The sequence below is a fragment of the Solanum dulcamara genome, chromosome 12 (assembly GCF_947179165.1).
Source record: "Solanum dulcamara chromosome 12, daSolDulc1.2, whole genome shotgun sequence".
NCBI classification, from domain to species: domain Eukaryota; kingdom Viridiplantae; phylum Streptophyta; class Magnoliopsida; order Solanales; family Solanaceae; genus Solanum; species Solanum dulcamara.
Window position 1 is genome coordinate 15,616,517 of NC_077248.1, and position 22,227 is coordinate 15,638,743.

General features: G+C 33.2%; 2 protein-coding genes across 2 annotated transcripts; both read right to left on the reverse strand.

Moving 5' to 3' along the window:
* Nucleotides 1–6,741: 6,741 nt before the first annotated feature.
* Nucleotides 6,742–7,459, reverse strand: LOC129877148 (dirigent protein 22-like). The gene has a single exon (XM_055952633.1). It carries the CDS (start codon nucleotides 7,436–7,438, stop codon nucleotides 6,857–6,859), a length of 582 nt encoding a protein of 193 aa, XP_055808608.1. The 5' UTR covers nucleotides 7,439–7,459; the 3' UTR covers nucleotides 6,742–6,856.
* A 7,544-nt stretch (nucleotides 7,460–15,003) lies between these two features.
* Nucleotides 15,004–21,809, reverse strand: LOC129877475 (probable magnesium transporter NIPA6). The gene is made up of 9 exons (XM_055952981.1): nucleotides 21,107–21,809; nucleotides 18,438–18,494; nucleotides 18,239–18,329; nucleotides 17,986–18,146; nucleotides 17,739–17,866; nucleotides 17,456–17,593; nucleotides 16,147–16,239; nucleotides 15,944–16,061; nucleotides 15,004–15,461 (listed from the first exon to the last, which is right to left on the reverse strand). The coding sequence occupies exons 1-9, from the start codon at nucleotides 21,231–21,233 to the stop codon at nucleotides 15,349–15,351; spliced, it is 1,026 nt and encodes a 341-aa protein (XP_055808956.1). The 5' UTR covers nucleotides 21,234–21,809; the 3' UTR covers nucleotides 15,004–15,348.
* Between the last annotated feature and the right edge of the window lie 418 nt (nucleotides 21,810–22,227).

Genomic DNA, 22,227 nt, shown 5'->3' on the forward strand with positions numbered 1-22,227 from the left:
TCTGCTCCCATTTCACTTCCCATTCCGCTCCACTCCGATAGTCAAGCTGCCATCCATATAGCCCGCAATCCGGTCTTCCACGAGCGCACCAAACATGTTGAGTTAGATTGCCACTTCGTCCGCCAACAGTTTCAATCCGGCTTGATTACCCTCTCATTTGTTCCCTCCAAAGAACAACTTGCCGACCTCTTCACTAAACCCCTTTCTGGGGTCCCTCACCGGGCGATTCTCCACAAGTTGGGGGTCATGGCTCTTCCCTCCAACTTGAGGGGGGATGTTGGAAAGCAACACTGCAATAGTGAAGAAGCAGAAAAGAAGAACACGAAGAAGAAGAAAGCAGAAGCAAAAGAAGAAGAATGAAGAAGCAGCACAAAATAAAGAAGAAGGAAGCTGAAGAGTCTTAACTCTTCAGCCTTTCCTTTTGCACACACACGTGGAAGCATATCATCCATATAAAATTCCCACCGTTGGAATTTTATATCACACAATTAAATATAGTTATGCCCATATAATTATGGGCAAGTATAATAAAATTTTGTACTAATAAGACAAATGAGATCCATGCCTTCTTGTCTCTATTACAACCATTATGTATCACTATATAAGCAAATGTACATACTATGAATAAAGACACAGAAAATTTCCTTTTCTTCAGCTTCTTATCTTCTAAATTTTACATATGTATTGTCTCTAAACTCTAAATAATGTATATGCATATTACACTAATCTGCATGTTCCAGCAAGAGGTTATTTAATTTCAGTTACGATGATTAGTTTGACATTGAACCACGTTGTGTGAACTAATTGCAACAACATAACATGACAGCAATTTTATTTTTATTTTTTTGACAAAATTTTGTAAGACTCCACAAATCAAATTATGTAAATATGGATATCATATCGCGACAATTTAAATCCACACAAATTTTTAAAAATTTGAGATCATATTGTGAAGGTTCTAAACCATCACAAATTGATACTAAAAAAACTTCCACAAATTAAAAAGTCATTTTGTGAGGGCGTCATGGAGATTTATTAAAATCGCCTCAAATATGCTTGTAACAAAGGTAATTATAGTGTATTTAAAAACCTTCGCACTTTAATTTGTGGAGTCTCTAAATCGCCACAAATGGAAAAAATCACCCCATAAATTGAGCGTTTTCCTAGTAGTGTGTGGTCATCAATGTTTTACAAAAAAAACTTGGCAGTAAAATATTGTTTTTGCAGTTGCCCAATTGCCAATTTAATTTAATTCAATAGATAGACAATATAATCAGTTAAAACAAGCTCAAAGAGCTGCCAACAATCGATCAAACTACAACAAAAATACATATACTAAATCCTCCAACCACACTACATCAAATTACTTCAATGTTATATATAGAATTCTATTTTACAATACTTCAATGCTCCACACCATGATGAGAGTGGAATAAAAGAGATAGGTGTGTTTCTAAAATTAATAAGTCTCAATAGTTTAGGTATAAAAAAAAATAGTTATTTTTGACACTTTTATCTCAAACCAAAAACACCTAAAAATAAGCGGATATAAATACACCAAAACTCGAAGAAACAATAACAAGAAATTTGACAAGTTACGATGAATATAGAAAAAGAGAAAGGACCAAAGGATATTTGAAAATACTATGAATATATTCTCAATGAATAATCATGGAGATTATGCAAGTAAACATAGCACAAAGAAACAGAGAATATAGATATCAAGCACAAAGGAAGACACCATAACTTGCAGAAGCACAAACAATCAAATTTAATAGGTTCAGATGAGTTTTTGCCAGACATGACATGTAGAACCATGGGATATCATAAAATATTTAGGTAATGTATTCAATTAATAATAGGCAAAATTGTGCAAATGAGGGGCAGAAATATTTAACAAATGAAGGAGAAAAAAAGGATGATCAATATAGACAAGAAATGAAGCCATGTGATTGTATTTATACAACTTTTTTTTTAATTCAGTACGAAACAGGTTTGAACTGGTGCATTACTTATCCATATAAAATTGATTTGCCAGTTATTCTTTTTAGGTTGTGGTGGCCTGAGGAGGAAAAGATTAAACAAATGGGTTGTGAATGTATAAGCAACATACTTGGATGGGACAGGGCTATTTTGTGTTCTGTGAGGAAGGTTTTTGTATCCATATTAGGATTTCTGTATCTTGAAAGAAGGTTTTTGTATCCATCATAGGTTTTTGATCCAATTGAGAAGAAGCTTGTGAGAAGCCGTGATATCTTCTTCATGGAGAATCAAACCATTGAAGATATTGACAAAGCGCAGAAGCTAGAATCTTCAAGTTCTGATGGCATAATCCATCTTGATCAAGCAGGTTGTGATTTTCTCCTCCCTTGAGCAATGTGGTTTCCACGTACGCTCTTTTATTTCTTACTTTAAGTCTTTTACATTTCACACTGTTCATGTTGAGTCAAGGGACCTGGTCCATTGACTTGTGGTGAATGCATAGAAGCTATTGATTGGTATCAGAGAAGAAACTCTCTATGAGGTTGACACCTAAAGAGTATATCAGTTTCACTATTGTATGAACAAGAGGTACGTGAATTTTACTATAACATGGAGTTTGCTGGAGAAGGGAGTCTGAATACCCAAGTGAAAGTCATGATGATGTATCTAAATGAAGAAATTTTGAGAAAGATTTTGAAAGTACCTAGAGAATGAATCAAGACTATGGTCAATAGATCTCGATCAAAGCAGTTTATTCAGGAAATTGGCAAACTTTCGAAGCTTAACTGTGCATGTATCCCTAAAAATTATCTCAAAGGGGTATATCAACTTTTCTTTGAATTTGTCAATAAAGTACTCTTGTCTAGGACCGAAAAAAGAGAATTGTTACATCTGATGTTGAGTTATTCCTCATGGAATCTCTTGGCAAGATTGAATGGATAAATCGCCCTGCTATTATGTTAGAGAATATGCACAAGATCATCACTGTCAAGGATGGTAAAAATGTCATGGGGTATGGATACATGTTGACAAAAGTTTTCAATCACTTTGGTGCTCCTCTAGGCAAAGGGATTCAAGTAACTGTTAAACAGACCATTTCTTCGACCGCACTTATAGAGTGTGAGTGTTAGAAGACAAATCAAAGAGTGTAAGTAAGGTGTCAAAACTGCTGATAGAACAAGAATAATTAAAGCATGAGTTGGACAAAATAACGGCACTCTTGAATAGAAAGTAAGCAGAAATTACTCGCCTGAAGGCTTAGTTGTTAAAGGCTCAAACATAAAGACTATGTTCATCTGAACTGTCTAACTTGAACGCTCAAAATGAGAGTTTTACTACTCAAGTCATTGAGCTCAAAGAGAGAATGTTCAAAACTCATGTTGAAGCAGATGCTCGATTAACCCTTGTCCTTCAATCCCTTATTCCTAAGCCTCCTACTATCTGAACTCCCATCTATGTTCTTTTCATGTCCTTTTGATTGTTTCTTTTAGTTGGCATTGTCCAGTTTTTCTTGTATTTTGTTTGTAGTATTTTGAATGTTAATATTTGATGATCAATGAATGTTTTTCCTTGTGTCTACTGGTTGTTCTCATTACTTTATGCATCTTTACTCATGCTCCGTGTTGTCCTAGTGGCCATGAATTTGTCTAAACTACTTACTTTTCACTTGGTTTACTTTTTTTTGTGATGACAAAAGGTGGAATATATTGTACTTAGGGTATGGGATCAGTTAGTGATATAAAGACTGTGTATGAGGACCTAATTCGATTGAATGGGGGAATTGGTTGACGGAGGAACTGGTTGATAGGGGGAACAAGTTGAATGTTGAAAATAGGAATATAGTGTGTCATTATCAAAAAAGGAGAAAATATTATTCTGAGGTTTTGATGACTTAATAAACTATGGGATATAATAGGGAACCTGATTCCATGAGAGAATGAGGGTTCTGCTACATGAAAAGGACAATTATAAAAAGTATTGCAACCATTACCACTACTGCAGTGATTGGTGTGCGTCTGCACAACAACAGTACTCTCATCCAATGACATTGCTTTGAAAGATTTTTATCTATTATATATTGGCTCCTCACAAATGACATAACCTAGTTTTTGCAGTCCAGAAGAATCACACATAGCAAAAGTCATTCTATGAAGAAATAAGTTCTCTCAACAACAAGGAACCTAATAGAATTATCTTTATTCTTAGTTGTTATTCGAGATATTATTTTTGTGCTTATTCACGGTAAGATCTATTCCTAAGCTATAAAGGAGTTAGATCCATTTGAGTCTTTCTTCATTATTCTGAGTTGTAGCTAGAGTTAACTATGTGAAGTCTTGAATTCTATATCAACAAAGTTATTGGTGTAATGGACAATAGAGGTATTGCTTAGTTTTACGGAAAATGGATTAGAGTTTAATTCCTAAATTGCAAGAGCTTGTTATCTGGATCTTTGCTCATTGAAGTTAATGGAGTTGTGTTGAAATTCTATGAGACATGTCGTGGTTTTCTCCTCCCTTGAGCAATGTGGTTTCTACGTACGCTCTTTTGTTCCTTACTTTAAGTCTTTTACATTCCGCACTTTTCTTGATGAGTTAAGAGACCTCATGATCCATTGATTTGTGTTGGATTCATATAAGTTACACTGTTGGGAGTACCATTCCTGAATTGACTTTGTACTGCGCGATCTGAATTTAGTTGGGGCTTCAATATGGGCTCCGGACAACGGGTGAGAAATCAAAAAAAAAATCTTCATGGGGTAGCTATTAATTGAATATGACTATACAAGTAACTATGTTAGGTAAAGTTACGCCAACTACTCATATAGCAAATTTAATAGGCATAATGCATAAATAAGACATTTAAATTTAGTTTCAATTGATAAATAAAATACTTAAATTTTGAGTATGTATATTTAGAAAGCTCAATTTATTTTCACGTTACTTATAAAATGATTATTTAAATACATTCAAAATTTATGTGCCATAAAATATGATGGGAATGCATTAAATTATTTAATTGCTAATTAAAATTAAATTACAATATCTAAATATACACTCTTAAAATTATATTGCTTACTTGTCAACTAAAATCAAAATTAAATATATATTAAATGAGTAGTTAGCAGCGTAAGTTACGTAACTACCGCATGATATCAACGTATCTATAAACAATAGAAATACATATTTTACGAAGTCTAAACATTAAGGGGTCGTTTGGTGGAGTATATTAATAAAATTAATGTATGTATTAATTAGGTGTATTAGTAGTACCTTGTTTGGTACACTTTTTTATGTTATGTATAATTAATGCTTGCATTATTTATACACTCTATTGTGTATCAAGGTGTGTATTACTAATATTATGGATTTCTACGTATTAATAATGCAAGGAGATTTAATGCATGCATTGCCATGATTAAAGACCCAATTACTCCTCAAAATCCTTTTTACATCTTTTCTACCATAATTGTTGAAGATATTTTTGTAAAAAAATATTTTTATGCAATGCATGCTATTTTCAATACACTAAACCAAACAATGCATAAGAAATATTCTATCTATAATTAATGTAAGCATAACTAATACAAGCCTTACTAATATAAGCATTATTAATATACTCTATTTAGCATTTTTTTTATACACTCTATCAAACGACCCCTAATAGTGTTTTCTGAAAAGATAGTGCATGCAAATTTTAATCTTTGTGAAATTAGAGATATTCTCTCCAAATGATCCTAGAATCAAGTACAACTAAACAAATTAGATGTGAAAAGAAAAAAAAGGCAACGATGAAAACCATGATAATTAATAAAAAAAACAGTACATAACAGTCAGAAAAGGAGTAATAAGATCAGCAAAATAGCGTGAAAACCTAAATGTAATAAATAACAGATATCAAAAGCAAGAAATTATATGTATAATGCTAATACTTACGACATACACGGTATTCTAAACTACTATCGAGCTTAATCCTATCGAAAATCAAGACAATGCTCAATTAGCTACTAACCTTCTGCCCTAACCTGCGACCTTCATACTCTCTTATCTAAGGCCATGTCCTCAGTAAATCGAAATTGTGTCATGGTATATCTAATCACTACTCTCTAATATTTTTTTGGCCTACTTCTACTACTCTTCTTACCATATATGCAATATCTCACACCTCTTCGTTGAAATATATGTGCATCTCCTCTTCACATGTTCAAACTATCTCAATTTCACTGGAGGTCACTCACGTTGATATTCCTAATCTTATCTTACTATAGATCATAAAAATATATACTACTACTATCACAAATATATATAAGCAGAGTCAGAATTTAAACTTTCTAAATTCACTTTTTTTTGGATTTTTTTTTTGAAACTTTCCGGATTCTAAATTCTGAAATAGCAATAATATTTTGTGTTATTATTTTTATATTTTTAAAAAATAATTAATATAAATATAAAATTTAAACTAAAGGTATGGATTCCTCCCCAACGCTAACCTTCTGGCTCCTCTTGTGTGTTCACCTGATCGCTAAAAACTCATTTAGTTAGTTGCCTGCATGCTTTCAATATGCCAACTTTCACTTTCAGATAATTACTTACTACATTTTTTTTGTTTTCATTATAACTACCAGTACATAGCTTATTATAGGCTTTTAATTAATTTTATATATCTCAATTCATTGACTATGTATACAACTAGTTAAATTATTCAATACCGTAAACATGTCCAATCCAAGAAAGTTTGCAATCTATACGTGCAATCCCTAAACATCGTCAAAGGTCTTATTTCATTGATCAAAACACATCTTTATATCCTTAACACAAAAAAGAGAAACTATAGATTACAAATGAACACCAACACACAAAGCTTCAAATTAAATTAATTAATGTGAGTAATGCAGTACCATAACATTATACTCAACAACAGCATCCCCACTGGTAGTATTGAACCAATAAGTCTTCGCGGTGGCGATTCCCTGAGCCAACCGAAATACTCCAGAACCACCAATGATCGGCATCTCACGGTACTGGTTAAATACTGGGTTCCGACCAAGTACACTCAATGTACTACCGTTATATTTACCAGTTGTGAACACAAAGTTGAGGGTCATGAGAAGGGCAGCCTCATTTTGATCAGCTGAACCATAAATCCCTTGGGCTCGACCCACTATTGTCGAGTTGAGCTCTGGTCCAACTGTCAGTGGATCGTCTATCATTGCAACAGAACCGAAGAAAGTTGGGGATTTGGCAGTCATATTGGACTGGGCTATAGTAATTGCAGTTGGATTTTTTCCGGTAACTATGTCGTGAAAATAGAAATGAAACTTAGATACCTTTTGCTTTGCATGAGGAAGCTTATGGAACCATTTTTCAACAGCCTTTGGTCCTAATTCAACACTTTGAGCCATTGGCATGGCCATAACAACTATAAAGCAAATCAATGAAACTAGGCTTGTTTTTTCCATCTCTCAATTTCTCCCACTTATTTACTTGAGAAAGAATGCAATAAGTGTATACAAGGTTAATGAATATTTATAGAGGACAAGAGTTTGGTTGTCTATAAAAACAAATTTAGTCAAAGTAGGGATGCATTTTACGTTTCATGGTAATTAAAACTAGTTGGTCAAAGAACTTGTCAGTTACACACATTATTATAGATTTTTTTTTATTTATTTACTTTTATTGTTAGTTTGTGTTCAAGACAGTAACGTACAAAAGTAAAGTAAATTGGAAAGGTAGAAATAAGAAATTCTTAAAAAGAAAAGAATAAATATTCAAGACTATTAAATTCATTGTGTGTCCTTAAGGAATTTAATTTACTGTACTTGATGTTATGGATTAGTTTTTTTCAGGATAAAACGGATATAAACTTCAGTAACTTTAACGAACTCAAAAGTTAGCAACAATTCACATGAAGACTCGATTTTTATTTGTAAGAAAATAGCAAAAAAAGTAAATTCAATGTAAAAAACTGAGGAAAACCTCACTACATATAGCCAACGATCTGGGTTGAAGAGATGAGAATTCACTTGTTCAGAATAGAGGTGGTGTATGTTGGAAGAAAAATGTTTGTTTGCAAGGAACATATACTTAATTAATTGATGAGAATAATAAATAAATTTTATATAAAAAATTATCAATCAATCAAAGTCAAACAAGAACAACGGTTGCGCGAAGGAAGACCTCTTCTAAACTCTTTAATAACTAGACCAGGTATTTCTTATTAAAAGTATAAAAGATTTCATCTTCACCACCAATAAAAAAGAAATGCATTTTATTTTTCTTCCATTTTCTCAATTCACATTACCCCCTTTCTTCTAAGGCTTACCGTAGAAAATATCCAACAACTTTTACCTTTACTTTAATAAAAATTGAGAGAGAAGAAAAAATAATAGTACTAAATTAAGATCAAATAATAAATATAATTTAGTCAAATTATTTTTAATTGCTAATTATTTAAGGAATGTGTCCTTTGGGAAGATGCCTATACAGCTCAGGTATGTGTTGTCTCTAAAACGCATTTAATTAATTTGCACGTTGCAGGCACGTCTATTTAATTTCTCGTACGATTTCGGTTACGATAATTAGTTTGACAACAATATGTAATCATTTTTTGTTTCGGACAAATGTTATCAAACTCTTGCAAGTGATCCTATATATTCCCTCCTTCTAAATTTATTTCTCTTGTTTTTTTTAATTTGTTTTAAAAAATATTTTTTATATATATTTTTGATAATTTTTTAATTCTATTTTTTCACATGATATGCATGTTTGAAGCCATAAAATTAAAGGATATTTTAATATAATTGACATATCTTTAATTTAAGAGTACAAAATATAAATTTTTTCTTTACTTTTTAAAATTTTATTTCAAGTTAAAACTAGATAAATGAATTGAAACGGATCGAAGGTATGTATTATGTACAATTGTGAACTTTCTGGTTGGAATTACATAAACTCTAGCTACATTTATGAACATTCTCTAAGAAAAAAGTTCGACATAATTAGGGGTTGTCATGAATTAAGTTTAGCGCCGATACTATATTTAACTACTATCAAGTTGCCACGAGAATTCTTTTATATATGGCGACTTTTCTTCTTTCTGTTGGGACTTTAGCCGCTTTAAAATCTCATTTCTTGTATTGAATTCCAATTATAACAATAAGAAGTAAACGACGATCAAATAGAATTAAGCCACGAAGAAAGACCTATAGGACATATGGAGATTAAGTGGGCTTTGGCCATAAAAATTATGAGTATTTGAAAAGAGTAATTTTTGTTTGTAAAGTTAAAAAATAATATTTGAAAATTGAAATTTTATTTGTCATGAATACAAAGTTGGAGTTGGTTTTGAATTTTTGTGAGTAATTAAAGTGAAAAGGTGTAAATAACTTTTTGGTGTTTTTCAAATGTAGCGATACTTCTTGTCGTTATGGATGCGCTAATGGTGAAAGAAAGTGAGTGAGAAAAATTCTAGATTTGGGAGTTAAAAATTTCAGGCTAGGCTAGGTTCTGACGATTTTTGAGTGAGGTGAAGCCTACGGCAATCCGAAAAAGAATTGGATAAAATGTCTAAGTTTGGGTTGACTTTTCTGTTACCTAAGACGTTAAGGAATCTGTAGGAGTTTTCGGCAGTAAATTCAAGTGAGTAGAACTCTCGATATCGAACTTGATGTGAAAAAGTTGGTTTGAAACCTCAAGATTCGAGGGTGTGTTGTGAAATGAACAATTTTTGAGAGATTTCTGAGTTTCCATACATGCAAGTCACTACAGCGCGTGACATGCCGTTGCAATGGGTGTATTTATTCCCGCTATAGAGGGTATTTCCGCTACAGCGGGGGCGGTATAACGGGATTGGGCCGTTATAGCGGGGTTGGTCGCACTTTATCCAGATTAATCCTTAAAGCCGCTCATTATTTCGCAAGAACATTTTGGAAAGTATAGAGACGACCTAGGGTGATTTTCTTCAGTTTCCATCGAAATCATCCTAAAGATAAGTAAATTACTCTCCTAACTTGGTACTTTGATTTCTGGGAAGTAAATTACTCTCCTAACTTGGTACTTTAATTTCTAGACCTTAGAGGTAGTAATTATGGCCCTAGGAGAGGGTTTGACCTCATCCTAAGATGAAAATAATTGGGTGTAAGACCTTGAGTTATTTATAAAAACGGATATTCTTGATTTATTTACTATATTCATGACTAGTATAACTAGGAAATTGATAGTTTTAGGTGAATTAATGGTGGAAAAGTCTGGATTAGGTGGGAAGATCATGAGTTTGACCTGAGATTGGAGATTAAGTTATAATCCGAAAATATTTAACCATTTGTGATTGATTGTTATACTTGTGTTGTTATTTCTAGATGAAAATCAAGTTAGAATTCATAACAGGGGGAAGGATTAGCTTCATTCGAGGTAGGTGATAGTTATTTATTTTTCAAGTTATATAATGTGTACATGTTAATTGTTTCTGTAGTTTATCTGTACAATGCATGTTGGTGAAAACATAAGGGGTGAATGTGAAATGATATTGTGTTGTCAATCACATATAATGAACATGTTTAATTTGATTGTGGATTTACAAATGTAGTTATTTCATTTTGATTATGACTGTGTGATGTCTGTGGTTCATTGGTTGGCTCTAGTACTATTTCTGATACAATTTATCGGTTGGCTCGGGTACTACGCCTGGTACATAATACTATTGGTTGGCTCCGGTACGTACCACGCCCAGTACATGTTAGATTATTCATTGGCTTGGGTACCACGTCTGATACAAATTACTATATGGTTGGCTCGTGTAGCACGCCTGATACATGTTTGATTTTTCATATATGTGTTGGTTCCTTGAGTGAATCAAATTTGTTCCTTGTGATGTGTTTATTATGTTGGTTCATGAGTGACCGGATTGTTGTGTTTAAATGGTGGGATGGTTCTTGTGAAGGCCAGGATTGCATGCTAAACACCATAGTTTATGAATGGAATCATCATGTTGATGTTGTTGTGATGTTGGAAATGCCTTGTGTGATTGTTAAGTCAGTTTGATAACCAAGAGTCTAGTTTATGTTTGTTGATTTGGTTTATGTATCTGGTTGTCCTGGACTTACTATGTTTTAGTTACTTGCTTATATTTGTATATTTAGAGTTGATGATGATCATATCAATACATTGTTGGTTTTGTGTATTAATACTACACCTGCTTTTTTTTGTTGAGTACAGGACATATTCAAGTGGCTGCTTTGCAGGGGCGACTCAACATAATGTGAGGCCTAAAGCAAAATTTTAATTAGAAGCCTAAAATTTAAATAATTCAATCTCATATTTATTTATTTAAAATTATTTTTCTAATTTTATCAATTCAATGTTGAAAAACATCCTTTTACTGAGGCAATTGTTATATGAATTCTTAACATAATTCTATAAATAATAAGTTGACAAATTTTAAATAACGATAAGTGTTAGAACCATAAAATATGATTCAAGAAGTTGATAATTTGGTATACCTCACTTTAATGTGTTTGTTGTAGTGCTTGAAAATTTACGAAGAAATAAAATAGATAATTTATAATTCACTTTGTTCAATACTTTTTGACTATTGATTCATATTTTTTGACAAAATATTACTCTAACTTATCAAAGATTTGAAGAAAGAGAATACAAAAGGAGTTAAAAAAATGTAAGAAGGGAAAACAACATTTTCTTGATTTCTTCTATTTGAATGGGATTAAAGAAAATAAAATAATATACATATTTTTATTATAAATAATTAATTTTTATCTACAAAAATATACATATAATTTATTTTTGGTAAAAATCTGAGGCCCTTTAAAATTGGGGGCCTAAGACATATGCCTTATTTTTGTATGCATTGAGCCGGCCCTGTTGCTTTGCGACCTCAATTGTGACATGCACTTCATCTGAATTAAAGGGTGAGCTACTTCTTTCGGGTTGCTGTGGATTCCTTTTTCGTTCTTAGTCCATCTGTTCGACGTAGACTCTTTTGCTCTTTTGTTTTGATGTTGCATCTCCGTATTTTAAACTATGTAGAATTTGATACACGACTTTCAGGTTCTAAGGGGTTATTTTCATAAAATATTTTCTAAAGAATGCTACTTATAGATTTTGGAGTTCTTTTACTTCAAAATGTTGTTTTAAGACTCTTTAGTTGTGCGCATTGGCTTGGATAGTTGATTTTTTCACCGCGGTTTAGTGTGGGTGTCACTCACGGGGATTTGAATCGTGACATTAAATTATTTAAAAAGTTCGAAATTCAATTTTTCCAAAATTTTATGGTACAAATTTTAAAAAATAAAAAAATTTCTTAGCCGTACTCTGTAGAGTTTAGACCATCCATCTTACCAATGCAAGAGGATTCCACTCAAAATACCATTACAGAATGCATTTTCGTGATTAGATCTTATGGAGTATTATTTATATTTTACTTAAATGGAGTGAAATAAGGGCGTTTGCATAAATGCCTAAAATAAACTTCTCGAAATAGGTGTTACTTTAGAAATTCAAGATAAAAATTTATGTTTTTTTTAATTATACTCTTAATTATATTCTACTTTCTTAATAGTGTTCATTCTCAAGAAATATTTATTAAAAAGGGATAGTTTAGTAAACTACACATTGTATTTATTGATTTATTAATGGAAGCAATTTTTACTTATTTTGAGACTTAAGAAAGTATTTTTGAATGTTCAGTCAATATGAATATAATATATATATTCTCTTTCAATTGCAATTAAACATGGAAGATAATCAAATAGTTTCGAAAGGACCAGGAAAGAGAGTTGTTATCGTTTACAATAAGCTTTTTGACTCTTGGATTATATTTATTATTTTCGTTCTTAAGTGCAATCAATAAAATAGAAGAACTAATAAATCAAGGACATAAAAATAAATATTGCATGAAGAATATCATACACTATTATTTTTTTTGAAATTATTTTATACTAAGAGTAGTGAAAGTAAGGAATGACCTTGAGAATTCAAACCTTCTACCGTCATAAACAATGTTGGTACCCTTGTTGTGATCTACACGATCATCATTCCCACTACATATAACATTTTCTGTTTATACAAATTTATGGATTTTCTAGAAAATTGGTTAATTTGTCTCTTAAATTAATATACTTATAATTTTAAATAAATAAAAAATACACCTCACATTCACACAGGCATATTCTCTAAACACACAGACACACACTCAAGGCAAGGGTGTGTTTGGTAAGCATTTTCTCTTGAAAAATAGGTGATTTTCATACTATCATTTTAATAGCTCACCCTGGAGGCAGAATATGAATGACATGAAAATATTTGATAGATGATGTAAACATGATCTTAGTCACAACATAGATGATACATTGTATATATATATAGCCCAACATAGAGGTATTGGGAAGGCATGACATTTTATTATATGAATTTAATGATTAATCTTTGAGGAGGATATAAATAAATTAAGTTTTCAGTAAAATTGATAGATTTTTGGTTAACTATGACTAGATAACACAGCTAGCAGCCTTTGAGATTCGATTCATGAAGGAGAGGGCTTATATGACTACTGTCCTGCTATAAATTTAGTGGAAGGATGGAAACATAATAGGGAAAAACAGGTCAAATATTTTAACATGGTTCCTAAATTCATAGAAAAGGTTAGGGCTAGTTAGAAAGTAAAACTTAATTAATGGGAGAAAAATTATATTTCAACTGACTAGCTAAATTAAACAGACCTAAGAAAGTACTAATTAGAATTAGCAAAATTAGATTCAGTGATATAGAGCAAAAGGAAGATGAGGTCCTGAAGAAGTTGTACTTGTGTTAGGTCAAAATTCAACATATATATACTCAAGGAGTGCACCACACTAAAATAAGTGGAACTAGCAATGCTTTCATTAAGTAGTATACAAAGCTTTTGAACACCAGAATGGAAGTAAGACAATATTCAGACACATGTAATAGCAAGAGTCTTATTTGGGTTATGTTAGCTACACTCATTTATCACATATGGAGATCTAGGAATGAAGCCCTATGGAGCAATGTGGTTCCTACGCCACAGGTGATTGCGAAATAGATTTAACATGATAATAAATGCAGGATTTTCAACGTCATAGAGGAAAATAAAATGTACAAGACAAAGATTGAATAGAAGAACTTTATCAATAAGACATTGTACATGGTAGGCAATAAGAGTGATGAGGCTGGTCTGGAGTGCATTCTTAGATCTATTTGATTATATTTTGATCACTTTGGGGTGTGTACTTGGAGTTTGTGTGGTATAAATAAAATCTATTTGTTTGGCCAAAAAAATAAGGATGGGGTGAGTTTGGGCTAGGAGTTGGGGGAGGTTTTGAGGTGGGGAGTTGCATGGCCAGAGGGTTGGGGGGTTGACTGACGGAGAAAAATAAAAATAATTATAGAATGCTATTTATGAAACTTGTGTTTTATTTATTATTATTTTCTCAATTTTAAAAAAAAATTATTTTTTTAGAAAAAGTATTTTTTCAAGATATTTTGACCAATCAATCAAAATATTTCTGAATATTTTTCTTTGTATCAAATACACCTTAATGAAGTTACTCGGTAGGGCCACAGGGGCAAAAGGGAATATAATTATGTTTGATGTTAACGGGAAAAAAAAAAGCATTCCACTAAATGTTTTCACGTTATTTCAGGGGATCCATGATTAATCGATTGATGGATCTTTCAAACTTGTATTATACTAAGTAATGAATTGTTCTAATTTACACTAGCCAAGTCACAATTAGATTATAGATCATGAGTTGTCATAAAACAGTTCTTAAGTGATTATTCAAATAATCAATTGATGTGTGATTATTCCACTTTAAGTGCTTTTGATTAATTCAAAATCGATCTTTCACAGTCCCATTATATTACCCTAAATTTCCATTTTTTGATTTTGTGTATGGGTGTCAAATGAGCGAGTTTCACTAAATTTGGATCTAATATCTAAACAAAGTGACAAACCCCATAATACAAACAGCAAGAAGACCATTTATCATCCTTCAGAAAAACATATGCTTGATATGCTATATCTCATTATGAAAAAATAATCAATAATATGTTACAACATAGAAAGAAGCCATATATGTACAAACCCCGATGGCAATTAGAGATTTGCAAGAAAACCATGTCCAGACGTATCTCCATGTTGGTCAAGAAATCTTGGGAAAATCAAAGAAACCTTTCCCTCTAGTCATTCCCAAATTATGCACATAGGAAGAAATTGCCAGGCAGTTGTGAAGCTCAAGATCAATCAGCTTAAACGAGAAGGCGAGAACCTCATTCCCTCCATTGCACAAATCAAGTATCAGTTCTGATAGAACTTCCAGTTCTGCAATCAACCTTTCTAATTCTTTGCTAAGACACTATATGAGTCTAAGTATTCTGAATCATGCAACAGGATGTAATGTCCATCCTCTATAGCCTTTATGTGTTCCCCATCGTACCATGTAACAGTTCCTGCATAAACCAATTTAATGTTAGCCGTAGAAAAATACCAGTGCTAGCAGAATGAGCTATTACAGACTCCTTTTGGACTTCTAGAGTAATCGCTTCCAGAGATGCATATCTAGATACGAAAAGTTCATATTCATATTTCAACTTCCCCTATGGTGATATAACATCAGAAGTACACATGTATGCTTCTGTCAAAAACGTGTTCAAGAGGCTTGGTGGTCATCCCAAATGGAATAGCTAGCAAGGATGTCAATATGTCAAATAATGACTAGAATATATTCTCCCTTGGTGACAATGCACCATACTTCGAAGGAACAAAGAAGTAGCAGTAATCACGCCTAGTTTATCATCAGTTTTTTAAAGGAGTGCAACAGAAAGATACGATGACATCCTTGTTTTAGATAATAGGCAGCACAGTATCTAGAATGAACATATATTAATATGTGAGGCTTAGAGCTTCCAGTAAACTTTAGTCTTATCCATACCTGGCAAAGTAACTGGTTCCTGTTCTCTAGTGACATGGAGCATGATTGTTCCTGAAAGTACTGTTATAAATCCACATATTGCAGAAACTATGTCGCTGTCACTTTGTCCTGCCCAGTCCTGCAAAGCGAGATGAATATTCATAATACCCTGTATCATATTCATAGAGGACCATAACAAAGAAGAGCTACAATTGACAGAATACCTTGAACATTATAGCACTTGCGATGATGGTCATGGTGGTGAACATTACATAATATATTGGAGAAACAATTGCAGTGTTGAATGTATCCAGTGCCTATCAAAAGATGTATAGATATCAGAAATGCTTTTAAACTCCCCAGAGGGGACCACCTTAAATGATCCATAAAAAGCATACATGTGATTAACTTTAAAACAAAATTACACATTTCGTGTTAATAGTACATGTAAAGATATGGCACCTGAGCCTAACTCAACCTCAAAAGCTAGCTCAAAGGAAGGAGGATTGGCCAATTCTTATAAGGGGTCCACTCATCTCATTAACCACCAATGTGGGACTTTTGTCATTCTTCACCAGCCCACCACACGCCTAGTGCTTAGCATCTGGTGCGTGGACAATTTTAATTTCGGGGGCCCAACATTGAGTGAGACGGGTCCTGCTCTGATACCATGTAAAAATATGACACCTGGTACTAACTCAACCCCAAAAGCTAGCTCAAAGGGAGGAGGATTATCCAAGCCTTATAAGAAGTCCACTCATCTCATTAACCACCAATGTGGGACTTTTGTCATTCTTCAACATATTTAGACGAACTAATCTTTTAGTCGTCCAGCAGCAGTCAAAAGGTTTTTTCAATCAACTATGCATCCCCCGTTCAGCTAATTACGAAAATTTAATACGACAATAGACCAGAATATTGTGCTACATTAGAAAACAGAACTACTTGTTTGAGATATCCAAAATTACGCTGCTCAATCGTTAAGCTTTTAATAAAGACCAACAAGTGACTCAAGGAACTGAACTGTGATACCCTGTTTCTCAACATAGGATGAGAACAGGCACTCCTAGAGGACTGTGCAAAGTGCACATTAAACTATTCATGGGCATCTAATGAGGTTCATCAAAAAAAAATTCTTTAGCTGAATTATATTTCCAAATTACAAAAACATGAAAGAAACATAATCAAAGTCTGCAGTTCTGGAGATCGTTCTAGTATAGTAGGGATCAATTCTCATTATCAAGTTTATGCTTCATGTTTCTGAAAAATACCTAGACGCAATATGGAAAAATTAGCACCAATAGAAGGAGTGCATAAAGCGGAATAATTTCTTTAATATCTAAATCTAAATGAATGATAGAAAATGTGCACATAGATCATAGATGTATGATCTAAACTACTCTCAGATATGGGCAAGCAAAGGTTTGATAGGTTGATAAGAATACATCAATTAAGAACAAATCAATCACAAATTAGTTGGGGTCGGCTTCTCAAATCCCCTGTATCCATTCCACTCTATAGATAAAGTATTACCTTATTAAGGTAATTTAGCTGTGTGATGACACATATCACTGCAACAGAAAGAAAGAACCATGTCGGAGGATAAGCAACTTGACTAATTCCTTCCAAAGTAAGTTTTATTGCAATTCCAATAGCCTTTATGCTGACAATCTGCAAAGGACCATGAAAAAACTACAGCAACCAATCTCTGGACAAGGTAGGAAACTGTTGATATGTGCAAAACACACCACATCCAGAAAAAGTTTTGTGTCCACATTGCAGCTAAGAATAGTAGCTTAAAAGAAAACACAATTACCGTGAATGAACCCATTAAGGAACAGATTCCCAAATAAACCAGTATATTTGTCTGCCCATAGCGAGGCTCAAAATGCAAAATCAAAGCTAGCACCATTGATAACGTTGCAGCTACATAAGCCAAAAATGCTGCAGACAGAGGCAGTAACGAAGAACTAAGTAATAACTTCTACAAGTGCGATAAGGTTTCTCTAACCTATGGCATGATAAACAGAAAAACATCTATGTTAAAGACACAAAATTCAAACCTGGTTGAGTTGCCAAAATCCAGATTTCTTGTAAAGAACCTGGCGTATTCTCCTGAGGTGCATGGATAACAATAACCACTGAGCCTACAATGCATGAAATGCATCCCAGTACACCTAATCTTTGCAATCGTTCTTTCAACATAAAGTGCGCCAAAATAGCACTATTCAAAGATTCATCAAGGTTAGTTTTGCCAACATTGCTCATGGTTCATTATTAGAGCTTACAAACAGTTCATAAACTTCAAAATCGTACCTGATAATTATACTCAAAACACCAAGAGGGGTCACCAGAACTGCTGGAGCATAAATGTAAGCCACAAAATTAGCCACCTCACCAATGATCACTGCATAATCCAATCCAAAATTTTCAGTGAAATCTAAACCACAATACCAATACCATTCCTTATCCAGAAAGAGGGTTAAGGTATGGAGACAACTCATGATCTACTCACTTGTTATCATTCCTGTCCACCAAAGTGGTTCAAGCAAATAAGCATAGCCTCCAACTCCTGCAGTAAATATCAGAGTAACTGTTTAAGTGAGTGACCAGAAGTTGGCACAGTATGTGATAAAGACAAAATGATCTTGTATTGCAGATTTTAATTGGTTTTGTGTCATGAATTCATAATTAGACAAGGACAATGTGGCACTAAAATACTTCAGAACAACTGAAAATAAGTATATAAAGCATTGCAGTTTTAATTTAAGAAATCAATAGAATTGATATATCAAGAGAACAGAAGAAATTTCATCAACAATTTGTTAAAAATATAGCAGAAGACTGAAGTATTTTATATTTCTAACTGTTACTAAATCACAATAAATAGTAATTACACCCGACATGTACTAAGCTCGTCAAACAAACCATTTTAACCTCAAAACTTCTTTAATCACCTCAGCCATAGCATATATATAACCTCATAGTAGATAATGTTATCAGATATTGTAATGGTGCCTTCCAGCAACCAACACAACCGCCAATACAAAATTTATAGCCTGTGAGTGATCCCTTTTATCAAAATCTCTGGCATATTCAGAGTCCATAAAACCAATAAAGGTATTACTATTTTTCCATAACTTCAAACATATATCTAAACTTACACATGGGTATCTTTTTTAGATGACAAGGGAACCCACAACCATTACCCTTCGGATGCGCACAGGGTGAAGCCAACTACAATGTAATAGCTCGCAAACCACACAGGATAGGTAAACTGGCCACCCTTGAGGGTACTTCCACACGGATATCTAAGAATGCACTTCACAGAATATGGACACAAACCATAAGTTTACATACTAACATTTTTTTAAAATTTTCACATGATCATTGCATATATTATAGAAAGTATATTGGAATATGGAACCCGCACCATATATATTTTGCCTCTTCATCTTGCTCGTGACTAAACAGTTGATAGTCTTTAGTTTGCAACAAGGCATCTGCAAGGGCATCCAGAATAATTTTTGTATGTCAAGAATAGCTTCCTAACTCATCAATCTGATCTCCATGGAAACTTTTCTAAACTAATCTTCAATGAGAATGTATATCAAATCCTAGGCAGATCTTAAGATGCCATAACTTGAAATTGGAAATCCAATAAATTCCTCAATATAACCTTATCGTCAAATTCACTAGATTTATGGTTGGATGTAAGCTACTCCTATCAAAATGAATACATTTCAGTAACAACGTGTGGTAACCTTAAAATACTAATGTTGAATGTTAAGGAGATCAAATGTTCTACTTTTTGAAAAAGTATATCTTATCCTATATTCCTATTAATATTGGAGGCAAACTTGACAGCAAAGGCAAGAACAATTATAGATCTGTGAGGAAGCACTTAATATGGTCAATTAACATGCATTTTTACTTCATTAAATTATTTAATTTTATAATAAGTTTACAGAGTCAATTTGGTGTAAATACTGAATGTGTGTAACTATTTACCTCAAAAGATGTAACCTATTTTTCCCCTAGAAAGAGGCGGTAATCACAATAACCATAGCATCAATAGATGAAAAATAGTTTACATCTTCCGAGGCCTCGTTCTCCAGAACTTCAAACATATATTTAAACTTTCACACGTTTATCTTTTTTTGACACGAGAACCTACAACCACTACCCTTCAGGTGCACACTGGTTAAGCTTCACTCCAATGTAATAGCTCACAAACCACACAGGAGTAAACCGCGCACTAGGCAAGCTCCATGCGACGAGCTCAACTAAGAAAGCATGCAGGGGGCTTCGAGCCTGAGACCCCCTGCTCAACCGACTCTGCCAGTCTTGAGGGTACTTCCACACGGATATCTAAGAATGCACTTCACAGTACATGGACAAACCATAAGTTTACATACTAACATTTTTTAAAATTTCCATATGATCATTACATATACTATAGAAACTAGTTTGGCATATGGAACCCGCACCATATACATCTTTGCCTCTTCATCTTGCTCGTGACTAAGCAGTTGATAGTCTTTAGTAATCAACAAGGCATCTGTAAGGACTTGACAGAATAATTTTTGTATGTGAACAGCTTCCTAATTCATCAATTTGATCTCCAGAAAATTTTCCAAACTAATCTTCAATGAAAATGTCTCTCCAATCCTAGGCAGATCTCAAGATGCCATAACTTGAAATTGGCAATCCAATAAATTTCTCAATATAACCTTTGCATCAAAGTGCCTCCTCAAACTGAACCCGAGACCACTGTCTGGATACCAGATTATCACGATGGAAGTTTCAAAAAAAATTGAACTTTCTTAACAAGCCCATATAGACAATAACTAAGATAATAAACACAATATAGTCAAAAAGAAACACAATTCTAAATGTGATTCAGTCATTTCACTTATGTCCACAGTAAAGAGGATCAACCCCATGATATTAGAGAACACTGTAATAATCTAGGAAGTGGCACAAGTAAAATAAACCCACATGGTTCCTTCTCTGTAGTGCACACTCTCAACCCATATTCACAAAACTCTCTTACTCTGAACTATTTACATTATGAACTATATAAGTTCTAAGGAAAAGGCTTGTATATAACAATTTGTCTAAGAAAAGGAAAAGGTCAAATATGCTGATTTGCAATTCAATTGAGATTAAAGATAAATGAACCTGCTCGAGTGCCAGCAGCAGCAGCAGCACGCTTTAGACCTTTCTTCTTCAATATAAAGCTTGTTCCAATAAACAAGCTTGATGATATTGCCAGAATTAGGCCTCTGGTGTTATCCGAAATCACCATCCTCTTCTTTTCTTGTTCAACAATAATAATACAAGGTCAAATGTGTACCCAATAAAGAATCCCAAACAATAAAGAGCTGTTTGAATTCAAAAATACAAAATGCAAGATGAGGACAAATCCAATTTCCCGCCAAATAGAGAGGTCAATTATCAGCTTAGAAAAGACAAAAGTGGAAGAAATGACATTCGACCAACTGAAGATAGTAATTAGATACCGATTTGGAACAATGTATTATATACAGATCTTTGAGGGTCTAGAAAAGGAGTAGTAGATAGATGTAGGGGTTTTAGGAGAGGGAGATCTGAGAAATTGATAAGAATCGTCAGGGAATGGCAGCTCTCTCTCTCTCTCGGTCTCCCCTAAAGTCGTTGTCGTTGTGGGAAGCTTCGTTTTATGGATTCAGTATGATGGATGGCGAAACTGACTTGAAAATGGATATTAATTGCTGATCATCATGATGAGATGATGGTTAACGACCATGAAAAGACCTCACCAACCAGGCTGCCAAAAACCCAAATTTGTCTTCTGAGCTGGGCCACTTGTCCTATTCACATTCTTCAAATTTCAAACTTCAAACTGTGTTTTTTTTTTTATCCAAGTAGAACAATTATTCTCTACGCGGCTTCAAATTCACATCACGGCTCAGTCGCCACCATTATTCTATTATTAAGGAAAAATTACAAATATATAATATATATTTATATAAAAAAAAATTAATTACCATTCGCAACTATTGTTTTTATAAATATAGTTGTACTAATGCCCTTTCTCTTGCCTCTCTCTCTCTCCCTCTCCTCTTTGCAATATAAATATAAACGATAAGTTAAGTTATATTTAGCTTTTTAAGTATATCATAATATATAGTTAGTTTATAGCTAATGTATAGATAAGTTATATTATATAGTCAGTGTATACTTTAATTTCTATGATTTTTTTGCAACTTATATTATATATTCAGTGTATACTTCCTATAAATTTTGGTTATTTTTATGTA

Bases quoted from the DNA above. Each gene is read 5' to 3' on its own strand.
- LOC129877148 (XM_055952633.1), bottom strand. From the start codon at position 7,438: ATGGAAAAAACAAGCCTAGTTTCATTGATTTGCTTTATAGTTGTTATG.
- LOC129877475 (XM_055952981.1), bottom strand. From the start codon at position 21,233: ATGGTGATTTCGGATAACACCAGAGGCCTAATTCTGGCAATATCATCA. The intron at 17,867-17,985 runs GTTTGAATTTTG...CTCTGTCTGCAG, and splicing joins GATTTTGGCAACTCAACCAG to CATTTTTGGCTTATGTAGCT. The intron at 16,240-17,455 runs GTAATACTTTAT...ATCTTTTGATAG, and splicing joins AGCTAAATTACCTTAATAAG to GCACTGGATACATTCAACAC.